Source organism: Ambystoma mexicanum, chromosome 9 (assembly GCF_040938575.1).
Source record: "Ambystoma mexicanum isolate Mex_15411 chromosome 9, UKY_AmexF1_1, whole genome shotgun sequence".
Taxonomy (NCBI): Eukaryota; Metazoa; Chordata; class Amphibia; order Caudata; family Ambystomatidae; genus Ambystoma; species Ambystoma mexicanum.
This window is the reverse complement of record NC_090931.1, coordinates 1,080,750,195-1,080,774,504: the sequence shown is the minus strand read 5'-3', so window position 1 is coordinate 1,080,774,504 and position 24,310 is coordinate 1,080,750,195. Positions and strand designations below refer to the sequence as shown.

General features: G+C 43.8%; 1 protein-coding gene across 1 annotated transcript in view; it reads left to right on the top strand.

The window, feature by feature from the left end:
- GALNT5 (polypeptide N-acetylgalactosaminyltransferase 5) overlaps positions 1–24,310 on the top strand; it is a 359,001-nt gene that overhangs the window by 213,405 nt on the left and 121,286 nt on the right. The window contains exon 5 of the mRNA XM_069616407.1: positions 20,414–20,533. Coding sequence (XP_069472508.1) covers positions 20,414–20,533 — 120 coding nt within the window. The remainder of the gene's footprint in view (positions 1–20,413; positions 20,534–24,310) is intronic.

Below are 24,310 nucleotides of genomic sequence, written 5' to 3'. Positions count from 1 at the left end.
ATTTTACACAGGCATGCACACTCCATCTGATCACATCTCTGTAATTTTTCTTGTCCCTAGCATAAACATAGCAGCTACAAGATGAATACATTCCGGGATTAAGTCTTAGAACATTGCACAGATTTCAGCTTAGTTTTAAATTGTGAGTGAATTTTTCATTTCAATAATCCCAAAGTTTCATTCTTTTGTCAGCTTGGTACACTTTGTTATAAGCATTTTTATAAAACATACATTTGCTTTCAATTCAATTCACATCTCAGTCTGGTCCGCCCCTAGAGCTGGGCTGAGTCAGATGGTCACATGTCTTGTTTCCTGCCAACATTTTGTTGACAGTTACACCCAAATTTAGCATATTCCTATTCAGTTGAAAGACTCTATTGTCTCTTTCTCCTGCCAGCAGAGAAAATCCCCTCCCCATCTGATTAACATGTCCATGCGACATCCTCCCATTTGATGGGAAGGCCCAAGGTGTGAAGGGTTCTCAGGGGAAGCAATCCTTTTGGAGTTTTAACTGCATCAGGTTACTTTCTGATCAATTGCAACATAGTTCCTTGTAAAACAAATACATTTATACATTTAAAATAAGCAACATATCTTTAAATCCAGTCTTTTTCCACATTAAATCAATGTGTGGCACTCTATATGGCATTTTGATGGAATTCTCTTCTTTGGCATATTTACCTTCTGAAACACCAGTTCTCCTGTCAGAATTATAAATTGCCAGCACCCGACAGAGGCGAGTAACGGTACTACACCCATTTTGACAGCTGTCTTTCCATCAGTATCTTTAAAAGGGGATTTGCTCTGATAGCATAGATGATTCTTGCTGACATTGTATTGATATGGATTATTGCAGTAGAGTAATGTGGAACACCCAACAAAGAGGTTGGATCTTTTTGGTGCTTTTGTGAGCCATGATTTTAGCACATTTTTGACAATCAAGAAAATAGATTTTCAAACAGCTCTGTGTTTCTTTTGCAGTCAGCATTGCTATTTGCAAGTGGTTTCAGGCTACTTTGTGGGTAACCCAATGGTGGTTTTTGGGAGTGGTCTCCTGTGTTAACATTGACATAGGCAAAAGTAGATAGTGGCCTATTTTTCAGGTTTTCCCTGCGCAATTTCTGGTGATTTCTAGCGAGCAGCATGCTTTCCAGTGGCCATCATGATGTTTCTGCTGCCAGCAATGCACAGTGATGTTGCACGGTTTGGATGAGTGGGTTGATACATCCCACAATTAAGCCACTCATGACTGATGTATCTGGCTACATTACACTTAATGCTTTCCACTTGTGCGTCCTACATTTATTAAATGGCAATCCATTGTGCTATTTACTGTTTGCTGTTACCCCTGCAAATCCTGCCCTTTTCCACATGTCTTCTGCCTGGTCTCCCATTACCGAAGTAAATAAACTTTTCATCTCCCCCCAAAGCTAGAGTTATTCTGCTGTTCTCTTGTCTAGTTCATAAATTCACTTGCCTGTCCCTTCTGTAGTTGACGGCAACTTAGCTATTAAATTATCCTTATCTGTCTGGGGCTACGGGATGTACTGAGCCAATCCTGTCCCCTTCTGTAACAAGGAAAGCTGTGTTCTCTGCTTCATGCACGTGGGTACATTGTTTACTTTTTTCCCTGTTGCCACGGCCATATGACCTGGCAGGCGTGAAATCCTATCTCTATATAATGATACTCTCCTTTCATTTAAATGGGGGCTTGGAAAATGGATGCCCCGGTGGCCCTTCCTCTTCCCTGCCCTCCCATTTGTCTTCCTTGCCCCCATGCACTAAATCATAATCAATACTGTGAGGGTGACCCACACTCAAAGCAATCTCTCTTCTTCTTATTCGTTCACCTACTCCGACACACTCCGGCGGTTACCCTCTGCCTTTGCACATTAACTTCTACTGGCAGTCTCGCTTGGGGGTCGTCGACAGCTCTGCTGTTTATCTTAAACATCATTTGTCCTGCTCTCCATTTATATGAAACTGTCCCTATTCCTTGTCCCTCTCTTCTTGCCTCTCTTTCTCTAGTTCCTGCTTTGCTGCTCGCACCTGGTCTTCGAAATGCCACAGTGCACCATTCTCTACCTGCAAGGCAAGAGAGTTTTGTGTGCGCTCTTTTATCAGTCCTGTACTTTAGACACGGTCTTCATTGGGGGTGTAAACCGGAAAATTGGTATATCCTGTGACTGGCTGTAGCTGGAACTGTTCAGGCAAGATCGATGCTGGAAAGCATTGCAGAGGAAGAGCAATTGGCAGCATGCATATTTAATCACCCTTTATGTTCTTCCTCAAACATCTTCCAAAGTTTGAGAATGCTTAATCTGTTTTTTAAATTTGTTCCCTTATATTTGGTGGTTAAATGTGTGTACATGTGTTACCATACTTCCCTGTGTGTGTTCCCTCCCTGAGCCATGGCCTAAACATTTTACTTGCCGTTTTCTGTTCCCATTCTGTGTGATACTTTCCAATTCTTCTATGAAATTGGATGAGTGATTTGCACAAGGTTGCCACAGGGTGATACATAATACACATTAATGTACTCTACTTACCAATTTTATGAATCAACACTTTTCCTGCAGTATTTAACAACTTATTCCCCTTTTCCCATTATTCAAATCACCCTCCAACCTTTTATTGTGTACCCCAAAAGACACTTTGAACAAAATTCAAATACATCTCACAAATCTCAACTCTTCTCAACAGAAAAAGCCTACCCTACTAAAATACAATAATCAATAACTATACAAAAACACCACTGCTATGTAACAAGGTTCTCTCCTCATATATGGAACCTTCCTACGCTGCACAGCATGCCTTTCCCCCTCAGGGAATATCCTCTTTCTTCACAATGCTAAAACTGTGCAATGCTGTCTACCCTTAATTCAATAGGGTTATCCCATTCTTCAATATCTCATTATCTCCTTATCGTTTCTACTTCTACAACCACATGGTTCCTCTGGGTCACATCAACAGGATATTACACTCTAGTCCACCAGAAAAGTCTCTTTTTCTTGGCCTCAACACTTAAACAAACTACGAATTATACATATTTACACAGCTATCATTCTTTGTGCACAGGTATACTCACGATCTGAGATCGCTGAGGTCCCCGATGTCAAACCTCCCTCAACTGCCTGACCTTCCTCCCACCCAGGGTGCTGCCTGGGAGATTGGGCAGAACTCTTGTACAACTCAGTGCCTGCTACCTCTTTGTTTTGTGCTTGTATTCCAGTCTCGACAGGCCAACACCACTACCCAAAGGGTGTGGCTAGGAGCCTATGGCCTCCTGATGATCCTGATGATCTTGCTGCGGCCTCCCAGTGTAAACAAGCTCACATTAATCCACATTAAGCAAAATAAGGGACCAAACAATGGTGCACGAAGAAATCAGCTTTATTTACTCCATTTGGCCGGTAGAAGGTCCACTGAGATTCTCAATTACTTCCTGCTAGCACAGGAGTTATAAACTCAACAAATTACATCATATTCATAAAAACACAATATTCACAAGCTGGTTGTTAGGATACAATCACCTACAGTGCTACATACATTACTTCTTCTAATTGGATAATCACTATGTTTGAGCCTGCCAGGGTCCCTCCCACCATGCAAGGCATCATGAGACCGTGCTCTAATTGGTTGGCATCACAACATGCTGACATTCTTACACTATTGGTGCCTGTTACTGATATGGCCTTGGGTGGTATATTTATCCATAACAGTCTAATTAGCTTTCGGGCGGGGAAAGGAGAGATTGAAATGTTGCCCTATGAACATTAACAAATAGGTGTGTCACTGGGAAGTACAACTAATGTATACAAAATATTGGGACAGGTTCTAAGTTCAAACTGTCCTAAATTTTGGAAATGGTCTTCAAATTCATTGATCCTATAGGTTCCACCCACCCGCAGATTAGGTATCTAAGAGGTTCAGAAACTGCTACCTATATAATGTGTATCCATTATTGAGAAAGAGTGTAACTGAGAGTGGTAAAAAGAAAAGGGTGAAATCAGACATTAATCAGTACTCAGAAAAATGGTGAATCAATATCACGAATGAATTGACTTTATTGTCAATGTCCAATTGTGTAGTTTATAATGAACTAAGACAAAGAAAAGTAAATAGAAACATACAAAATGTATTAAATTGTTGAAACAAAGGAGACAGAAGTAAAAAAATGAATAATATAAACAAATGTGAGTCAGTTTAAAACATGTGCAGAATGATGACCTGCTGTTAACAAATGTCAGCGCGCAAACTTCCAAAGAGGAAGTTTTAATGACCCCGAACTTGATGCACTTGTGAGCTGTGTGTCGGCACATAGCCGCGAAATGTTGGTGACTGCAGGGTGCAAGACCACACCTGGTCAACGTAGGGCACACTGGCAGACCATCGTGGACTGCATAAGAGCCCTTGGATTTGTGAGGTGCACAGCTGATGATTGCTAAAAGCGGTGGAATGACCTGAAACGCAGAGCAAAGAACAAGCTGGCCTCAAATCATGCCACTACTCTGGTGACTGGCGGTGGGTCTCCACAAGAGGACAACAAACTCACTGAACATGAGTCTGTTGCTGGGACCTTCGTCACAGAGGACCAGATCCAAGGTGTGGGAGAACTACCTGATTACGACGCATTGTCCGGTGAGTGCCCATGCGTGTGTGTGTGTGTAATCCATGAGTATGTTGTTTGGGTGACAGGTTCTGATTGAGTTCCAGGTTAGGGTGTGTACTCCTGAGTGTTATGGGTCACCCATTTGCTTCCTCCCATAAATTCACGTGCCTTGGATTTGGGTATGACTGTATCCCTTCTGCCCACAGTTGCCAATTAGGTCCACATTAGTGCACTTTACCTTGAACTGTCATCTTGCAACTACATTGTTCAGATTTTGTAAGTGTTCATTCAGGCTGATTGTTTCCACTCTCCCATTTTTGCTACACATTATTCTGCCCTATTGCAACATATATGATATGCTTCGGTCATTGTTTACAGCCCACACTGGGCCACTATTTTTACTTGGTTATGTTAATGATTACACCATTTAGGCCGATGAAGTATTGGGCTGCAGACATTTTTTATTAGGGCCTGTTTGCATGTGGAAGATGATAGATGTTTCCTGTAATGTTAAAGTGACCAACCATTGATCAGCCCACAATGACTGTGTTATTGGACACTGGATGTGTTTCAGTGTGTGGCACATGCATATTTTGCAACACTATTCAGCATCAATCTTCGCATCATGTTGATGTGACATGGATGTGTGACAGTACTCATTCACTGACATATTGCTGTAGTTTTATAATTTACTATGGCTATGCTACATGACGTCTGTGTGATGGCATGTGTCATGTATGTGTATTGGACATGCCACTCACAGCCTGATGTGTGATGCCAGTGCTACCTAACATGTTGCAAATGTGTTGCATTTCCATCTTGCTCTCCCCAGTGTCTGCCTTTTTGACTCCACTTCCAACTCTTTGACAGTGCATGCATGGCAGGGTTATAGTCTTGTGGGACATGTGTAAATCATGTACTGGATCTATGGCTTGTCACGGCCTATGTGTGTGCTATGGTGCTCATGCCTGTTTCCATTTGTTGTCTTTCATGTTTTCCCAGGTGATGACGCACTTGGTGCTGTTGAGGTTCAGGTTGAGGAGATGGTGCAGACCCCGGAGGAATCTCAGGCACGACCGGGCACCAGTGGGGGACGTGGTGTGGTGGTGGGTGAAAACCCAATGTTACTGCAGACCATACTGTCCCGGGGTGCCTCTGGGTGCACCTCCCCAGACCTCTATTCAGGTGCTGAGTCGGATGATGAGACTTATGTGTCGTCGCGGGTAAGTGTTTCTGGCAGGGATTCTGTTCTGTCCAACCCACCTGGACCAGGGGTAGAACCCTCTATGGGGATGTCAGTGTTGGTAGGTCCGCCTTTGGCAGTTACGGATGCAGGGTCACACTCCACAGCATCTGATCATGTTCCTGGGCCAGCAGATTAGAGGGGGAATGCAGTCCTGCAGCCTCAGGCAGTGCCCACACAGCAAGGTGCAGTTTGCCTTGCCCCAAACAGGTGTGGTGCCCGTCAACGTGGTGGCCGTGTGCCACCAGGCAATACTGTATGGGAAAACTCCATGTACGGTAACACAACCCAACAGGCAGCATCAGTAGAAATGATGGCTCAGGCAATGGAGAAGGTGGCCACTTCCATTATCCCCCCTGAAAGGCAGATGGAGCAACAACAGCAGGCAACAGACTCCATTTGCCAATCACACAGGGAAGACATGTTGGCGTCCAACAGGGACAGACGGGCGGCACTGGAGACTCTGCGCGAATCCATATCAATAGAGTCCCAGGGCCACAGGGAAGCCCTGAGGGTAGAACTACATAACCTCAGGCAGACTCTGGTGAACTTGAGGCTTCCAGTAATTTAAGGGCAGAACAGCAGCTAGAGCAGCTCACACGTTCGCTCTCAGCTGAGCTGCATGCAGCACGTGAGGAGATCCGGGCATCACGCGAGGCCATGCGTGCAGAAATGCAGGCAACCCATGATGTGCTGCATGGGGATCTCCGCACTTTAATCCTCCAGAATTAGACCTTCCAGACCCGCATGCTTGCTGCCATGGAGGACCATACCAGGGCTTCGCGTGGGCTGCCTCCCATAGTCCCACCGCCTCCTGATGCAGCAGCAGAGGATGAGCAGAGTGACAGCAGTTCTCCCACAATGGCACAGCCGTGCAGGCCATGAGCCCAAGGAGGTATTTTTTTTTGCAACATCCACGCAAGTGGGTGTTGGTGTGCACCCTGTCCTAGAACCTCCTGGCTGGCTCCCACATGGCCATTTTTGATTTGATTTTTACAGTGTGTTGCCTTGTGTGGCTCCCGTGGGCATCCACTGTATTCCAGCTGGGCACATTCAGGCTTGTCCTGAGTTTGGGTTAGATGCTTGGGTTCGTGAGACACACACCCCTCCTGCTTCCCATTTCCATGGGCTTGCAAAGGGTGTGACCAAGTGACAGTGAATTACACAGTGACGTTGGACTCCCATGAGCTGTGTGGGCAGTCTGTAGTCAATACTGTGTGGGCATCCCTAGTGGATATTGTTGTTGTATTGTACACTGCATGGTGTATTGATATGTGCTTGTGCATCCATGTCTTCCTCCTAATCTGCGGGTTCCTTCCTCATGTCTTCACAAGGCCGTCTACTTTGCAGATGCAGTTCATGTTGTATGCAGTACACTGAGTCATTTGCTTGGCAGCAACACTCTACAGTTGTAAGGGGTCGATGTGCTGGCGTATTCAGGTTGTAAGACTACCACTACTTGAACTTAGTACTGTCATGTTTTTGCATTTTTCCATGGTGTGTTGCAGCATTGTGTTGGTGGTAAGTATTTGGTAATGTGTGCTGTTAGTTTTACATTACTGGGAGCATATTGTGTGTGGGCAGTTTCCATTAGGGACAGAGTACTTTGTGACACTTGTGTCAGGTCTTGTGCATTGCTTTGTTTGCTTTCACATTGCATGACATGCCATGGTGTGTTTGGTGGTGGAGCTGGGGAGGGGTTGGGTGGCATGGCGCTGTTCTCATGTTGTATTTAGCAAGGGGGTAATGAATTTAGCAGCATAGATGTATGTCTTTTGATGACACAGCATTGGTGGTGTTTGGGTAGGTAGGGATGCACACAATGTAATACTTCCAGGTGACCAATCTCAGGATGGTATGGTTGTGACAGTTGAGTGTCCCTTATGCCATCATCATTGATTGTCAGCTGGTATGTGCCAGGGCTGTGTGCACTCCACAGGGGTGTGATTTTATGTGAAGTAATTAGCCACCATCTGCGTACGGGCTGCCTCACCACGTGCCGTTTCCCCCCCCTCTGATCTCTCAGCAGAAAACGCTTACCGCATCCAGTCAAAATTGAGTTTGTTCATCAACAGTCAACTGCAACGAAAGCCAGCGTCAACGGATCTGAAGAGTTGCAGCATCAGCCATTGCTCCCCAGGGGTTGCACCTTTATTCAAACCTTTGTACAATGATTTTTGCCACTCCGACAGCAATTAAAGTGGAGGGACATCAGGGTTGGGTCCACCTAAGTGACGAGAGGTGAGACACTGGAATCCCTCCATCGACACAGGAGAAGGATGCAAATTGAAGTCAAGCATGGCCCAAGAAATGTCCTTTCACTCCAGTCGACCAGTACAAGACGTATGAAAACTAGATAGCAATTGGTGTATGAATAGGAAGATTCTACCTAAAGCACAGGACTACTTCTGCCCCTGATGAATGTCCGGTTACATCTAACACAGAGGACTGAAACTTATATAAGTTGGGCTTTGTCACACAATGGAAAATGAGATTTATTGAGTTGCCAATAGTGTGGTATGCTGGTTGAATATTTCAGCATACTAGTTGCGATACTGTGAGGTGGTAGTGTTTTTACTTTGTATATGACTATGTGTTGTGTATATGTGTTTTAATAATTTTTGTATTACCTGTGCTTAACAAAAGATTAATATATTAAAAATGATATTTTGTGAAGAAAATGTTTTCTGATGATGATTTGAAACACAGAATGCAGCCTATATTTGTTCAAGGGCTGTGTCTTGTAATTGCTATCGGAGGGGAATGTGTTGACTGTTCCTTCCTTTTGTAGAAATAAATATCTCATATCCTCACTCAGTAGGAGGGAATATCACCAAAGTGTGGGGTTTCCCCTGCAGAATAATTCCTGGGGATGTGGGGGCACCACCACGTCCACCGGCAGGCCCCGGCGTGTTGCAACGTTGTGCAGGACCCATGCTGCCACTATGATCCTGCACACTACTGGGGGAGCATATAACAGCTGCCCACCAGAGCGGTCAAGGGAGCGAAAGCGTGACTTGAGCACTCTGAATGTGCGCTCCACTATGCCCCGGGTTACAATATGGGCTGTGTTGTATCTTACCTCGGGTAGCGTGGTGGGGTTCCGAATTGGCGTTATCATGTGGGTTCTCATAGGGTAGGCACTGTCCCCTGGTGAGGTGGTGATGGGTATCATTAGTGGGGTAGTGACATAACTCTGCATCTGACATGCATGCATGTGCAGTGGCATTCATACTCACCAAGCAGCCATGTATCGCCATGCCGCCCAGCTTCTAGGTCCCGGTTTAGGGTTGACATTCTGTAAATGAAACTGTCGTGGGTGGACCCTGAATAGTTGACATACACTGAGGTGATGATTCCCTTGGCATCACATACTACCTGCACATTGATGGAATGCCAGTGCTTGCGGTTTCTATAGATGTGCTCAGATGCCCTGGGGGGACGTAGAGCCACATGGGTGCAATTAATGGCACCTAGCACTTTGGGGAATTGTGCCACCCCATAGAAATCCTGGACGGCAGCCTGCCTTTCTGCAGGTGTTCTGGGCAGGTATATGTGCCTGCGGACTGATGGGGGTGCAGTCATGATGGCCAACACCTGGTGTAGGCAGCGTGACTGCGTGGCCTGTGACACCCCCCCACTATAGCACTTGTCCGCTGAAATGATCCAGTGGCCAAGAAGTGCAGTACACTGAGGACCTTCTCCAGGGGGCTGAGTGATTGGGAGCACGGGGTGGGTGATGTGAGGTTATCCTCCCACTCACTCACAAGGTCGAGTATTATGTGAGGTGGAAACCTGTACCTCCCATACACCTGGTCATCAGGCATCTCAAAAAGGCTGCTTCTGGGTGTAAAAATTCTGGGCCTGACTATCCTCCTCCTCCTCCTGCGGTATCCCACGACCACTGCTGCTAGGAACGGTGTATTCATCTTGGCGTCTGAGCTTGTTTGTTGTTTGTGAGCACTTTTATGCTGCGCGGGTCCACGTACGCCTGCTTCCTGCTGGCGTACGTGTTTCCGGATTAGCGCGTCTTTTTTGGCGCACGCATTAGCCCTGTTCGATTCCATGAATACTAGTTGTAGAAGCGCGTGTGGGCGTTCCGCGCATTTGCCTCCTGTACTTCCCCCGTGACGCCCACATTTTCACGTGTTGTTCCCCATTCCGCGTGTTACGCTCTCTGTTCCGCCTACTTTTGTTGTATGCGCTGCGCTATGTGCGCTTTCGCTGTGCGCTTAGCGCACTCCGTTTGGAGACGTGTGCGCCAGCGTGCGCCACGCAGAATTGTATCGCACATCCAGGGATTTACACGCACACGGACTTCCATGAATCGCTGTGCGCGGGTTTCGCTGCGATTTTCGCACTTGCACTGCGATTCGCACGCTTGCGCTGAACATTTCGGTGCACATTAATTCCATGAATCGGCCTCTAAATGGAATAGGTTCAATGGTGAGTGTACTGTTGGGTGTCCTGACTCCTTCTCTGTGTCATGATCAGACACAGAAGAAGTATTCTTGGAGCCAAAGGGATATATCATCGTGTACATACCTAGAAAATGAGATAATGTAATTCATTTTCTGTTACATCACAGAGCCAAGTCCTGTTTGCTGGTGCTGATCCATTTAAGAGAAAGGAGAGGGTTATTAACTGTCAACCATTTCTGATCTTTAAGTTGCCCATTGAAACTGACAAATTTAAACTGTTACACAGTAATGCAATAGAAACACCACTGAAGAAAATGTAGCCAATACATATTTTCATTTTGTGAGTGATTCACATGTAAGAATGTTAAGTAGCTTGTCTTATTACGGAGCTTTCTGAAATGCTGTTTGAATGTTGGATATGTCCACTGAGTGTGTCTGTGTGTGTGTGTGTGTGTGTGTGTGGGAGGAGGGGGTTATTAGCAATGAATAAAAAGTAGGAACATTTAAATAGGAAGGGATGTTCTGAATTAATTTGGTTTCCTGTAAAATCACAATTTGCAAAATGGTACATATGCACGCCCAAAATAATTGAACAAACTTACATTCAAAGATCATGTGTTTAAAGGATACACCCAAACTATTACATGACCAGTACATATCTGCAGACTGAGGACACAACATGGAGATTCGGTGAGGAGCAAACATGTCTATAAGCTTCATGGATTGAGTAACATTAGCAGCCATACTTATTACTATTTTTATTAATAAATAGACCTTCTGTGCAACCTTGTGTGTTTCTTTTCCCGAAAGTAGAGGAAGGCTGTAGGAAATCAATATTGCTAAATTTGGGGCCCTTGGTCCATAAAAAGAACTTTATTAAAAAAATAAAAATTGTGTGCATCTGATTTGCAGTGGGTGGAACATCCTTTGAATTAGATGCAACGCTAATAAACATCCTACAGTACATGGCTTTGCTGAATGTGAGGTCTAGCCTTTTTCAGAGGGCATGCACACATTGAATCATTCATGAAGCTATTGCCATTCAGGAGACCCTTGGCACCAATAGTTGCCTCGCACCACTTGTAGTCAGTCATTACTTAGGGCGCTCATGTCCAATATATTGCATGTGTCTAAGCATATCCTATTAGCACTTTATGTTGCATACACTATGCAGAATTGGTGTGACAGTATTAAACCCACTCATGTGATATAGGCAGAGAACAGGTACAGTGAAACAGAAATTTTGTTTAGCTAACTGAAAGGCCAAGCAATCTGTAAACTAACCAATTTAAAATATCGCACCTCTTAAACTAGGCATTGCAAACAATGCTTGGTGCAGGTACACGATAAAGAGACACATCAAACAAAATCCGAAGCTTACATATGTTACAGAATGAGATAAAGTTAAAAAGGCCAAAGTCAGACGTTCGTCAATGTTGAGCTGAAATCGTGGTATTGAAAGTTCTGCTCGTGGACTAAAAAGAGTAGCCTGTTACTCAACTTAACACCCGCTGAAATGGATCCTAAGAACCACCATGACTGCAAACGCTGCTTCACATGAGCCTAGATCCAGGATTGTGCAGTGAAACGTCATCTAACTTCCTCCAATCATCACACTTTGTGCGCGTTTGCTAGCTTCTGACTATACATCAGAACAATAGATTGCATCACGTGCAGAGATATGTCCATCTGACCCGGCCAAACGACTCATTTGTACTAACATACGCACGTTTGTCGGTCTGTGAATGTTTTCCGCCAGAGGAAATAAAACTGCTCTGCAATATATCACTTTCAATTGATATAACCGCTCAGATAAACGTGTGAACATTTAGAAACCTTTCACAAAGACAGGTTCATCAGAAAGAAACATGAAAGTCACCCTACCACATAGAATGTTGTAGTAAACACTGAGAAAATAACCTTTTCTATGTTTAATTAGAAATTGTGGGAAAGGCACGAAGACATGAAATAAAAATATTTGATATGTTAATATAGCAATCCTTCTATATTTGCTTACCTAATGTCTGGCAATATTTGCTTGCTTTGCATGTTAAAATAAAGTGAAAAGACAATTATGAAATTCATTGAAAGAGTTCTTTTGGGAGTTTGTTTCCGATGTTGATTACATGTCATGCAGTGTGGATGCCAAATCCATTTAAAGTCATTTTGGGGGAATTAGGCTTAGAAGCAGCCAATACATGTAAGTGATCATTTCACATCTACCTGCCCTAGCATAACTTTACAGAAAAGTATTTGGTTTCTATTAGTTCTAAACATATTACACATTATGTGCAATTTTGCACGCATGTGTGTATTGTGTCCTTAAAAAGGGATTCATGGCAATTTCCCAAAGAGACCTCTAGAATTATGAGGTCAAATGTGCAGATGGTGCCCAGGCTTTTCATGATTCCTGAGTTTTTAATATACATTTATTGCGATTGATTGTGTATTGCAGTTTTTAAATAAACACATAGGGCCTCATTATAGGTTTGCCGGTCTGGAAATAAGGTTGCTGGTATGCTTACCGGTACCCTTGTTTCCGGACCACCACACTCCGAGTGTGCCTGCCGGAGCCACTGCGCCCAACAGGTCTGACCCTGCCAGGCGCAGCGGCCACGGTAGGCAGAGCCGTCACGGAAGCACCGGTTGCAACGCTGCCTGCGCTTCTGTGGAACCATTCCCATGGAGTCCTATGGGACTCCACAGGAAGGGGGACTTACATTTACCGGCCGGGAAGCTAGGTGCCAATAAAATGTTACGAGTGCGGCAGCAACCTGCTGGTACCACCGGGAGGGTTATCGCCGGAATCATAATAAGGCCCATAAACAAGCTTCATTAAGCAATCAGTAATGTACTTTTTAGCAAACATATGTGGTTATAATGTCATTTAGATACAGTATTTTTAGATGTTAAAATGACTCAATTTAAATGTGCATTACATTACATCACAATTTGGTTCAACGTTGAGCTGAGTGAAGCCTTATTCTTAAAATAAAAATTTCCATCATTTAAAAATGTGCATTCCACAAATACATACTGGTATAATTCCCCTTTATTTCTGCTATGTATAAGTACACTTGATATTTTCTGTTTCAGCCTTTCATTTCCTTAATGTGAAATTCATTGAAACTAATCATCTAGCCTCTCGATTAGGTAGAATATCAAATATTATTGTGTTTTATTTTTATTTTTCAACACTTGGGGCCTGATTCATAGAAGCGTCTTATAATGGCGCAACCCCATAGGAAAACATTATGTGAAGCAGGACCTTAGTATACTCCTTAGTCACTATGTTATGTTATTTTTGACGGATTTGTCCACCACGTTTAGACCTGGAGACGTCGCAGCAAACAAAGCAGAGGTGCATAACAGAGAGAATACGCTGGAAAAGGCGCGGTGTAATAGCTTACCTGGTCTGATGGCTAAAGGAGCCGAGATCCACAGCTGGGATCCGTAGCATAAAAGGCAGAGCCACCATTTCATTACGTACCAAAGAAGGACTCATGCTGAAAAGTATCAGAACCGGAAATGCGTCTCATATAACTTTTCTCTTATTGTTTTTGGGCTTGTGTCTTCACCCTCATCGCTTTGGGGTGGTGGTGGGCTCATCGCCTCTCCTTCCTACCGGTCTCTATTCCAGCCACATTTAATGTTCACACCAAACACTCCTTTCATCCAAAAGAGAGTGAATGGCGAAATAAGGGCGGGTCACTAAAGTGTTATGAGTGTGGCAGGTGATATCGGTTAGGTATTGTGAAGGGAATTAAAAACACTTGCGCATGTAAAAAAAAAATGCACGTGGTGTGGCCGAGTGCTTAACAGGAAAGAACATCATACATGCTTAACAGGAACGAAAATCATACGGGAATCAAGTTAGGAAACAAAACAATCTATACAGTAAATCCCATGACCCCCATATTTTGTTTAGTTATTTTTCCACTCTTGATTGGACCCCTTGAAAAGGTTTCAACAGGTAACACACCCAAGTATTTATACTTTAAATAATACAGCAGGTCAGTTTTCAGTGAACACTGTTCATTATGCAGATCTAAGGATGTGGTTATTAAATATGAAAGCTCCAATAACAGACACGCCGCCTCTACCTCACATGCCAAGACAGTGGGATGAAGTCCTAAACCAGCTGTCCTATTACTGTGCACAAGTTATGCTTGAATGAATGTCTCAAAGCACTGTTTGATATTGTGCTCACAGGTACTTGGCATGTGTTCTCATTGTGGGGAAAACACCAAGCACCGCTATGTTTTTTTCTCTGGTAACTATCAGGCACGTCATTACAGGTCTACACCCCTTGGATCTGAGGGGTCAAGGAATGTGTGCAGTGCAGACTCTGCAAATGAATGAGGGGTGTCGGCTACAGAGGTACTGTTTGGTATGCACGTGTGTGCTTGGCAGAGAACACTCGCTCTTTAGCAGTTTGGAGAAAGTGTGTGAGGCCGTGTTTTTAGAGACTCTGGCTGTCAACTAGACATAGGTATTACACGCCATAACCTGACATAACCTGACAGAAGGCATGCGCCTATTTGATCACTCTCTGCATGCTCATTACATAGGTATTACACGCCATAACCTGACAGAAGGCATGCGCCTATTTGATCACTCTCTGCATGCTCATTACATAGGTATTACACGCCATAACCTGACAGAAGGCATGCGCCTATTTGATAACTCTCTGCATGCTCATTACATAGGTATTACACGCCATAACCTGACAGAAGGCATGCGCCTATTTGATAACTCTCTGCATGCTCATTACATAGGTATTACACGCCATAACCTGACAGAAGGCATGCGTCTATTTGATAACTCTCTGCATGCTCATTACATAGGTATTACACGCCATAACCTGACAGAAGGCATGCGCCTATTTGATAACTCTCTGCATGCTCATCACATAGGTATTACACGCCATAACCTGACAGAAGGCATGCGCCTATTTGATAACGCTCTGCATGCTCATTACATAGGTATTACACGCCATAACCTGACAGAAGGCATGCGCCTATTTGATAACTCCCTGCATGCTCATTACATAGGTATTACACGCCATAACCTGACAGAAGGCATGCGCCTATTTGATAACGCTCTGCATGCTCATTACATAGGTATTACATGCCATAACCTGACAGAAGGCATGCGCCTATTTGATAACGCTCTGCATGCTCATTACATAGGTATTACACGCCATAACCTGACAGAAGGCATGCGCCTATTTGATAACTCCCTGCATGCTCATTACATAGGTATTACACGCCATAACCTGACAGAAGGCATGCGCCTATTTGATAACTCTCTGCATGCTCATTACATAGGTATTACACGCCATAACCTGACAGAAGGCATGCGCCTATTTGATAACGCTCTGCATGCTGTTTACATAGGTATTACACGCCATAACCTGACAGAAGGCATGCGCCTATTTGATAACTCTCTGCATGCTCATTACATAGGTATTACACGCCATAACCTGACAGAAGGCATGCGCCTATTTGATAACGCTCTGCATGCTCATTACATAGGTATTACACGCCATAACCTGACAGAAGGCATGCGCCTATTTGAATACGCTCTGCATGCTCATTACATAGGTATTACACGCCATAACCTGACAGAAGGCATGCGCCTATTTGATAACTCTCTGCATGCTCATTACATAGGTATTACACGCCATAACCTGACAGAAGGCATGCGCCTATTTGATAACTCTCTGCATGCTCATTACATAGGTATTACACGCCATAACCTGACAGAAGGCATGCGTCTATTTGATAACTCTCTGCATGCTCATTACATAGGTATTACACGCCATAACCTGACAGAAGGCATGCGCCTATTTGATAACTCTCTGCATGCTCATCACATAGGTATTACACGCCATAACCTGACAGAAGGCATGCGCCTATTTGATAACGCTCTGCATGCTCATCACATAGGTATTACACGCCATAACCTGACAGAAGGCATGCGCCTATTTGATAACTCCCTGCATGCTCATTACATAGGTATTACACGCCATAACCTGACAGAAGGCATGCGCCTATTTGATAACGCTCTGCATGCTCATTACATAGGTATTACATGCCATAACCTGACAGAAGGCATGCGCCTATTTGATAACGCTCTGCATGCTCATTACATAGGTATTACACGCCATAACCGGACAGAAGGCATGCGCCTATTTGATAACTCCCTGCATGCTCATTACATAGGTATTACACGCCATAACCTGACAGAAGGCATGCGCCTATTTGATAACTCTCTGCATGCTCATTACATAGGTATTACACGCCATAACCTGACAGAAGGCATGCGCCTATTTGATAACGCTCTGCATGCTGTTTACATAGGTATTACACGCCATAACCTGACAGAAGGCATGCGCCTATTTGATAACTCTCTGCATGCTCATTACATAGGTATTACACGCCATAACCTGACAGAAGGCATGCGCCTATTTGATAACGCTCTGCATGCTCATTACATAGGTATTACACGCCATAACCTGACAGAAGGCATGCGCCTATTTGATAACGCTCTGCATGCTCATTACATAGGTATTACACGCCATAACCTGACAGAAGGCATGCGCCTATTTGAATACGCTCTGCATGCTCATTACATAGGTATTACACGCCATAACCTGACAGAAGGCATGCGCCTATTTGATAACTCTCTGCATGCTCATTATTTGGATAGTTTGCATTCAGGAGTATCTTTTTTGGATGGAGAAGAATGGTTTTATAAGATCAGGGATGCCTGAGTGCAGGTCAGTGGTGCCACAAAAACAGATTGCCACATTTGGGGAGAGTGAAGATCTAACCTGCCAGGGAGGTGCAAGACACAGTTGCTACACTGCAGAAAGGGTAATGCAGATAGCGCACAGAGGCACAGTATCAGTGTGCGAATAAATACCACACCCCAAGGAGAGTTCTGAGTGAAATGATAGCTGAATTGAAAATGGGAGGGAGTGATTTTCATGTGTGACTGACCATAGGTTGGCACCCTTTAAGGTCTAGTCAGATCTTGTTGAGAATTGTTTGGAGAGTAGAAGCATTGAAGGGATAAGTGTAGATTTCGCAGAGTGAAATTACCTTCTTGGGGTGTGATGTGTGTGGTGTACGGAGCTAGGCACCTCCAGGAGCCTCTGTGTGCTGATCCATTAAAGGACTTTTAAAAAGGTGCACCCTTTGGGAGCAGCTGATTGTGAGCTTCCAATATGGCTCCCCCTCACTATAAAGTTACCTTGATGAAGTGCTATAGTTGCGAAAAAGAGAGAATATTAAGTAGGGCATGTTGAATGGTACATCATACAGATATTTCAGAGGTTGCACACACCCTTCAGAGATTGTTGGATCTCACTGAGACTGCGTAATAGGTGCCGTGCTAGGATCCCAGTACCAGGAGCGTTTCAGTCAGCAACTGTTCCCGAAGCTTGATCCACAATGTTACCCTAGTTCAGAGTTAAGTGTTTGTGCCTGTATTATAAAAGAAGTCCTGTTGTGTGACCCTGCAATAGTAGTGGAACCTGGGTGTGCAGTTCTTCAGGTAAATTGATTATTAAAACGTGAATGGCAATCAGCATCCCGATGGAATTTGTAGTCGTGCCTAAGGTGATGTTTGTCTTTCCCTTAGCTAGATTGACAAGTGCTTGACTATTCCTTAATTGTATTTTTCAAATGAATAAGAAGTAATACTTTCACTTGTAAAAACCTTTATGTGTCTGATTTCCTGAACTTTTCCTCTTTCTCATAGAGAGGTGGAGATAATGACAACTATGCCATTGAGTTATTAAATCCCCATTCAGTGAGTGGGGGATGGAGGCAAAGCACTACACATACACCAATCATTTAGATGCATTGGAGGTTGTAAAGAACAGGTGAAGAGTGACAATTGTCTAGCCAGGACTACTTAGAAGATGACCATATAGTCTTAGTTACAGGTATTACCGCGACATCGTATGTGTGCTGTATTAGCCATGACTCTGTAATGGTGCGGCATGCTGCCCGGTTTATAGTGTTAATATTGAATACAAAAATGTCGAAAGTCATAATTTTGAAAAAATTATGTAGAAAAAAAAAATCTAATTTCTTTTTCACTACATTTTTTATTCGAAAAGGGGGTTACCCAACAACCCCCCCTTTTTCTAACCTTTGTTTACTCGTGAAACCCCCAAAAAATATACAAATAAAAAAAGAAAGAATTCGATATTTTTTTTTTACATTATTTTTTCGAAATTATTGTCTTTCGGCATTTTTTTCGATATTATGACTGAACACCATGCTTGCCCATTAGTCAGGTGCAGAGATTTCTAATGAAATGGTGCAATCCCTAGCTATTGGAAGGAACAATACCGAGACTAGGACACAAACATTTACACATACACATTTCTATTAAAATAGGTTGGTTTGTCATTAGGTATTCAAGGTTTTGTGGTAAAATCACCCAGTGCTTAATCTTTTAGTACCCCATGCATCTCCTACATTTTTATAACAAACTCCTGAAATGATAGTATGAAATAGAGTTGAAAAAAGTGCCAGTTCAAGTTTTGCACACCACACAGTACGCTTATTTGGAATCAGATGGAACACCCTCGGGTTTATATAAGTTAGAGGCATCTATATGGGCCCTAAAGCTGTGTATATGGTATAACACAGTAAAATCTACTGGTGTGGTTTTTCCTCTGTGGAAAATAGCGCAAATCATACCTATTTTTAAGGGGGCTGGGTTGAGGACCAATTGGAAATATGTGAAGTAAGTCCTTGAGTATTCGTTTTTGTGGATAACCGTTATATCTCTCAGACTGCGAATGGATTGAGGACTTTGGTGTGAGGGTTGGAGACATAGTGCCAGAGAAAATGCCTCACTATCAATGGCTCTAAGACCAGAACTATGATAGTGGTAAGAAACAAATATTGAACAATTCTATCACATACGGGGCACCAGCCCCTGGTTAACCCCTCATCAAGTCTCTTAGTCTGATTAACTGGGCATTTCTTTCACTGGCAATGATTCATGGGTAGCCCAGCTAGATGAGGGTTCTTCTACAATAAGACAAATTACTGGGAGAAATGCTTCATTTTCCCACTGTTTTGAGAATCATTTAATCTATCCCGCATTGGAGGTTTACCAAACCAAAGGCTTGCCAGAGGCAGCTTGTGGTCTTGAGTTGTGGGGTTTCAGACTCTGCCCCAGGATACAGAGCATGGAAAATGTTTCTTTGAAAGTCACTGGTCAAAATTCTCAGTACTAACCCATGAAAAGTTGGGGGTAGCATATATCTCTCACAAAATAGAACTTTGACCTTTGATGTTTTGGGTGATGGCTGAGGGTTCCACTATATGTGTCATTGGACAGACCTGCTATCCCAGCCTTGGTAGGAAGATCTGGGCTGGTTCAAGGCAATCAGGAAGTCCTGACAACTGTAGATTTGCCCCACATGATACATTCTGAAGCAAGAAGTAAGGTTGACACAAGGCACCCCAAGGCGAGATACTGAGAGTGAAAAATGGAGGTCTTCCTGGAGAAGGCATCTTTACATCCGAGGAAGTCCCAGTATTTCGAATTGAATGTGGATCATGGCTTGAGAACACTATCTCACACCATGTACATTAAAGATATACACTCACTCTATATTAGATTCTGCATTGGTTCTCTTCCATTAGAAGCTGTGGTGGGAAGATGGAGGGATATAGACCCTCAGAAAGTTTAATATTGACATTTATACAGATCAGCCAAGACCAGCTGGTTGAAAGCACTGCTCAGGAAGGAGCTCATATGAGTCATCTTCATAAGGCCATGGTTTGGTCACAGACTACAGCTAGATCAGCAATGGTATGTGTCATGGCTCAGTTCCTCTCGTGCAAATGGAACGGCAGAAGCAAACATAGGGCAGTATGAGGCATAGGATTATTATTTTCCAATTGTAGAGTTTTGATTTAAAATTCTGTACTATTTAGTTGGCTATGTCTTTAATGAACTTACTGTTGTGTGTTATTGTAATGGGTTTTTTCTGATCAATACGTGATGATGATAATAAAGTGTTGTGGTAGGTAATGAGCTTGTGTTAACAGCATGGCATAGCTAGACACAGAAAATGTACCTTTCTGTTTCTCCATTTAGCTATATGACTGTGGACAACTATCAGAGAGGAATATTCTCTTGGCCAATGAATTTTGGATGGAAGCCGATCCCTCCTGAAGACATTAAGAAGCATAACATCAAAGAAGCAGATCCAATAAGGTAAGATTCTGATAAAGTCATACTTTCCAGAATTCGCTCTGGCATATACTGTATTGCATTATGCATGTGTTTAGTGGTAGTGGCTGATCATTCGTCACCTAGACAATGGTTGTGATTCTGTCATGTTTGTGTAGGTCAATGCCCAAATAGTCATCTTACTTCCTAAACTGTATGCACACTGAGTTAGTTATGGTAGAGAACGATGTCCCTTATCTTCACGTGCATTCATCCTTATACAGAATGGAGAGAGCAAACTCCCGCTCTTGAGTCGTTTAGTACCATGACTCCCAGTATCCTCATACAATGATTGCTAGGGCTTATGGGCCTTGCAGCCCCAAATATCTGTAGAGCTAAAGGCTGCAGATTTCTGTAATTTGGGGCTTTCTTTAGGGTCCTATAGGAAGGAAAAAAGCAGTATTTGGGAGGCAGTATACGTTTATGAAAAGCGGAGCGGTGGCTACTGGATGGCAGCACTAGGGTTGGTGAGTAAAAGAAAGGAGCATGGCTGTGCAACAACATGCGACATGCTGTGATGCTGTTAGGTGTCCTTGATAGCACCTGGTACATCGGTCAGTGCTGTTCATGTCTATTGACCAGTGATGCTAACAGGGACAGAGTTTATTACATCCAGATATAATACAGTCACCTTTATCATTTACAAAATTTGCATTCATTCAGCAGTCGACAATTGTTTTGATGGGCTCCACTGTACACTGGTCGAACCCAATTCATGTTCAAACCAATCACGCATAAATAGTAAAGTAAGGGACTTTCACAAATCCTCACGTTGCCAAGTTTGTTAGTAGCAGGTAGATCAAAAAAGCTCCAATTTAAAAAAAAAACTGCTGCATGGAATAGATATAGATTCAAGGGATAGAAACAAGAGCTAAGAGGATTTCTGAAGACCTTTGGAATGTTTTAGAATACAGCAATAGTGGAAGTATGGACAGGTTTTCCTAGCTCTGGTGGTTCACTCTAGACACCAATGCTGAGGCAATTCTCTGAAGTGCCACTGCTGCACATGTCCTTCATGATGTCCCTATGCACACATTGAGTGTTTCTGAGGCGGCGGCAGCACCGGTAAACAGAGATCCAAGGCGTGCAGTGTGGAGGAGGTGAATGGCTCCCACCCTGTGCTTGCTCCTGTTCCCTTGAATGCAATATATGCATAAGAAACATGCTGCCTAGTCGGCTTCCAGCTGATTTATATATCAATGCCCAATGCTAGGTGACTTCACAGCTAGGTCTGTGCTACGTAAAACCACTCACAGCACGGTAGCACAATGCATAGTTTCGGAGTCGTGGAATATGTAGCCACGTGGACATAACACAAGATATGAACAGGGTGTTTGTGGTCTCTGAACCGGTCTGAAATTAAATGTAGATAAAGTTACTTAAATGTTTAACTTGCGGTACCGGTAACCTCTTATCATAAGTACACCTCCAGTCTAAAAGCACGTAGTGAAACAGGATGCAGGCAGGGCTTCCACGAGTCAACCATCTAGAACTGTAGTTCGGGCAGTGAATATTTCTCTCCTCGGATGTCCAGCCTTTGGAGTCTTTAAAGGGGGGTGTGCTCCTCTAAAAGGGGAGACCGGTTCCGCTTGCTTGTGTAGTATGATGTGCACCGTGCTGTGACATTTCTGGCTGAACTGCCATTACGAGCTGGATCAGACTGAGATGTACATCGTTATTCTCTGTGGTGCGTAGAAAAAAAGAAGCTTGTATGGATTTACGCTCCTCGTGAGTGGGTCACACCCCTCTGAAGTATTTAGTTCTTGTTAATTCTCAGTAGAGCATTTCTTACATTGTTGGGCAATTCCCAATCACTTGGGGGAGCAACCTCAGTAATGTAACAGAGCGGCTTCTTAGAGTGTCACCAATGCATATAAAAGATACCTTGTGTGTTATATAAGTGCTGATAGAAGCAGAACAAGAGGCAGTTACTCTTGATAAACCAAGGGAACAGAGAACACTCACGTCTGACCAAAGAGTTCCACAGAGAAAAATACAATACAATCGAACATGACATCCTGAGCTTTTTTCTTCTCCCCTGCATTGACAATTTGAGTAGAGTTTGGAGACAGGGAGGGGAAGCTGAGTACCAGTGAGCCAATGAGACCAGTGAGAAGAGGTCATAAGTCTCCCCGGGGTGGGGTGAAATCAGCGGAAGTAACAGTATGGAACATAAGGGAAAGGGACCCAGCAGAGGAGAAGCTGATGGCACCTGGAATAGGCAACACAGTAGCTTCTTGGTATTTCATCACTGCCAAGAAAGGGTCAACCTTTCCATAGGCCGGCCCAAACGTATGATTGCAGGTGAGGATTGGAGCGGTGTTGGTCATGCGAGTGAACCCCCTTTAAAACCAGGAGTGCGGCGTGTGCTTCCTGACATTTCATCAGCAAAAAGACTAGGATGTTCTCTACATTGGCCAGCCTGGGAACGTTCCATGGCAGACCCTGAAAGCATGAGGACAGAAAAGGATTTGAGCCGTATAGGTGGTAAGCCTGTACCCCTTTGAACCTGTGACAAGAGCTTCCAGGTGTTTCATTGGCCACAAAAGAGGAGCAGCTTTTTCACCTGTCAGCCTGAGAACACACCCTTGGCGCATATATGTGATTTTAAGTGACCCACTAAGGTAATAACATCCAATAAGTTTATTAAAACATAAAGACCCCAAACACAGGTCTGACCTATATGGATGTCGGAACCTATCTGCCAACCGCCGAAAATGGATCCAGCTGTCTATATCCAAGGTCCGCTAGGCATTCCATATTAAAACGTTTGAACACCATCACGTGCACACTGAATATTGATGAGAGCGAGCAGGCGATAGCACCCGGAGAAAAGGGAGATGCCAATGTGTGCCCCAATGATACAACATCTGCTTCCTCTTACAGTTAGCATGAGGAATACACAATGGAAAAACTAAAAGAAATGTGTATACGCAACTATTCTGAATGATACACATTTGACATTGCATACTCATTGAACTTTAAAGGCTGCCTTGTCAAACGACCGGATGTGACATCGTAGCTCCTTCTCTCATCCAACCCATCATTCTGCAGCAACACATCTTCTCCACCATGCGCCCCATAAAGGCCGTCTCCTTGGCTCCCTCATTATATGATGAATGCCGCATTCTCGCTGCTCATTCTGATGTCTTCCCTGGTCGGGGAATCTTGGTAGCATTCATGCTCGCTGCGGTGAGAACGATATGAACACCGTTCATTTGCATCAGTAACCCTGATGTCGGATGCCGTACAATGGCAACCCGGTCCATACTCCAGCGTTTCCCAGCGCTGGTCACCACGTGCTTCTTTCCCATCCGCATGATCTTGATGGGCTTGAAGAAATGCAAACACCCTTTGAGTACACTGAATGGTTTTTTACACTGACAAAATCTCCCACATGCACCAACCTTCCCTCAGTGACGCTTATCTCGCCATCACACACTTTGTTCTCTGTCAGCCATTGAGGAAACAATTTTGAACATATCCTCCTACCTCTTATCTTTTCAAATGGTGACACACCTAACAATAGCTGAGGTGTGTCTCTGTACGCCTTCATCATTTGGGGAGACTCTCTTCCTCACGAGTAGAGACGCCAAGACCCACGTGTTATTTCTGCAGAGGCTTTGGACATCTTCAAAAGGATTTCCCTTGCAATGTTCACCTCTACAGATCGGATGGTAACCCCCATGAGCAAAAATTACCCCTTAAAGAACATGACCAGGAAACTGGATCCCCAAGTGCTTCGGATGAAGAAGACTCTGA